General features: G+C 71.4%; 1 protein-coding gene across 1 annotated transcript in view; it reads right to left on the bottom strand.

Annotated features, from left to right (window-relative positions):
• The window catches only part of ZC3H3 (zinc finger CCCH-type containing 3), a 41,189-nt gene extending 39,445 nt beyond the window's left edge, over positions 1–1,744 (bottom strand). The window contains exons 1-3 of the mRNA XM_012722877.1: positions 1,717–1,744; positions 220–1,513; positions 22–99 (exon numbers count right to left, since the gene is read on the bottom strand). Coding sequence (XP_012578331.1) covers positions 22–99; positions 220–1,513; positions 1,717–1,744 — 1,400 coding nt within the window. The remainder of the gene's footprint in view (positions 1–21; positions 100–219; positions 1,514–1,716) is intronic.
• Positions 1,745–2,096: the final 352 nt, after the last annotated feature.

The following is a 2,096-nucleotide window of genomic DNA, read 5'->3' as shown; positions in this document are numbered from 1 at the left end:
CGCCCACAGGTGGTCACACACCAAGCCTGGCTGCTGACTCCACCCTCGGTTCCCAGCATCCTCCCTTCAATGGTGATGGCATCATGGGATTTGTACTCCCTGGAAGACAAATGCAGCCCTGCAGACCAGGGTCCCCATTGCGCTGCCCACTATGGTGACCCCCGGGGCTCCCTCCGCCCCCCCACCCCCGCCCACAGGTCCCCGGGTGCGGCAAGCCACCTGGCGCCCGTCCGCTTCCGGATGATCTTGGTTCGGCTCTTCACTTTGTAAGCAGAGAGCGAGGGCTCGCCGAGGAGGGGCTTCGAGCTACTGGGCGCCCCTGCGGCCCGGCCCCCCGGGGGCGACCTCGACGGGACGGGAGAAAGCCGGGAGGCGCGGTCCTTGCTGCTGCCCTCCGACGGCCAGTGGGAGGAGGCGGCGGAGGCGGAGGGGCTGGAGGCCTTCCACTTGTACTTGCTGGGGGAGGCCCCGGGTGTGGAGGGCGCCGCTGGCCTCTGGCCCTTGGCGTCCAGGCCCGCCCCGAGCTCGGGCTTCTCCGCCGCCTCCGCCGTGCCGAGCGGGGCCCTGCAGCCGTTGCCCACAGCCGCCCGCGGGCTGAGCGCCCTCCGAGGGGCCCGCGGGCTCTTCGCCGAGGCGGCCACCCATTTGTAGTTGCTTTTCTGGAACTTGCTGGCTCGACAAGGCCCAGGATGCGAGGCCTCTCGTGTCTGCCTGGGCCCAGAGGCTGGCCTGGCCAGGGCCGCCCCCAAGCCGGAGGCAGCCGGCTGCCTTGGATGGCCGGCGCTGGCTCTCCCGTCCCCAAGGAGCTGTGCAGCACAGCTGGCCCCAGCCTGAGGGGCCCCCTTCCGGCGCGGGGCCGGAGCAGAGGGCGAGCAGCGGCCCTTGACCACAATCGCACTCTCGCTGACTGTCCGCCTGGGCTCCGGGGAGCTATCGCCCACACTGCCCAGGAGCTTCGCCGCCCGGGTCTTGCCGGCCTCCTTCCGGCAGACGAGCAGTGGGTCCTCGGCGCTGCAGCAGCCCCTGGCTCGGGCGGGCCTGGAGGGCTGTCGCTGCCCACCTGGAGGCTCCCCCTCACCCTCCTGAGGCCGAGGGTCACCCTGGGGAGCATCCTGGTCCCCTTCCAGGGAGCCCCGCGGGACCTCTGAGGCGCTAGCTGAGCCTGGCTTCGATGTCGGTTTGATCTTGATGACCATGTTTTGGTCAGGGCTGAGCTGGACCTGCCGCTCCAGGACGTACTGCTGGGGGCCGGGCTCCTGGCTGCCGCCCGCCCTGCAGGAGGGCTGTGCAGCACCTTCCCCGGGTCGATCCAAGGACCCTGGGGGCCGATTCACAAGCGAGTATTTCTTGCGCCACTCAGCGCCGTGATTCAGGGGGAAAGCCCTGCGGCCTGGACGCGGGTAGCGGGTGCCAAAGGCCCTGCTGCTGTTGTAGGCGGGCGGCTGCCAGCGGGAAGTGGCCGTGGTGCCAGGGGGCCCGTTGCCGTGGAGGTTTTTGTAGTCGTCGATCAGACCTGAAAAGACAGAACCACTCAGGTCCCTGAGAAGTGCGAACCGCCGCCGAGTCCCCCCAGACCCGGTGGGCCTGAGCCCCGCCAGGTGCTGGTGCAGGAGCGGCTCCTGGCCAGACGAGCACAGAGGCTGGGCCCGAGCCCTCCCGGGCCCGCCGCTTCTGGGAGCTTCCCGGTGCCTCCCCTCTGGCCGCTGGCCCTGTCACCGTGCCCCTGGGGCAGGACGCCGCCCATGCGCCAGGACAGCCGGGCGCCCAGGCCTCCCAGGCCTCGCGGGAGTCCCCTGCTGAGGAGGCCAGCAGGGCCTGACTGTGGCTCCCCAGAGGAATTGCAGCGGCCCTCTGGCTGGCCGAGGGGGCAGCCCCGAAACAGTCTCCCTGCCTGGCCCAGGGCAGTGGACGCTGGAGCTCTCCACACCTGACCCCAGGGAGAGTACCCTCCCGCCCGCGACGGGGAGGCTTCCACAGCCGCGCCGGGCCTGCGGGCTGCAGGAGGGGCTGGAGCCACCCAGGGCCCTACCCGGACACCGCCAGGCCGGTGTCCCCAGGAGGAACCCCGACCGCGGGCGCTGCGCCCAGAGCGGGGC

Source organism: Condylura cristata, unplaced genomic scaffold (genome assembly GCF_000260355.1).
Source record: "Condylura cristata isolate star-nosed mole 26May11 unplaced genomic scaffold, ConCri1.0 scaffold00009, whole genome shotgun sequence".
NCBI lineage: Eukaryota > Metazoa > Chordata > Mammalia > Eulipotyphla > Talpidae > Condylura > Condylura cristata.
Note: the sequence above shows the minus strand (reverse complement) of the source record. Positions and strands in the feature narration are given on the sequence as shown.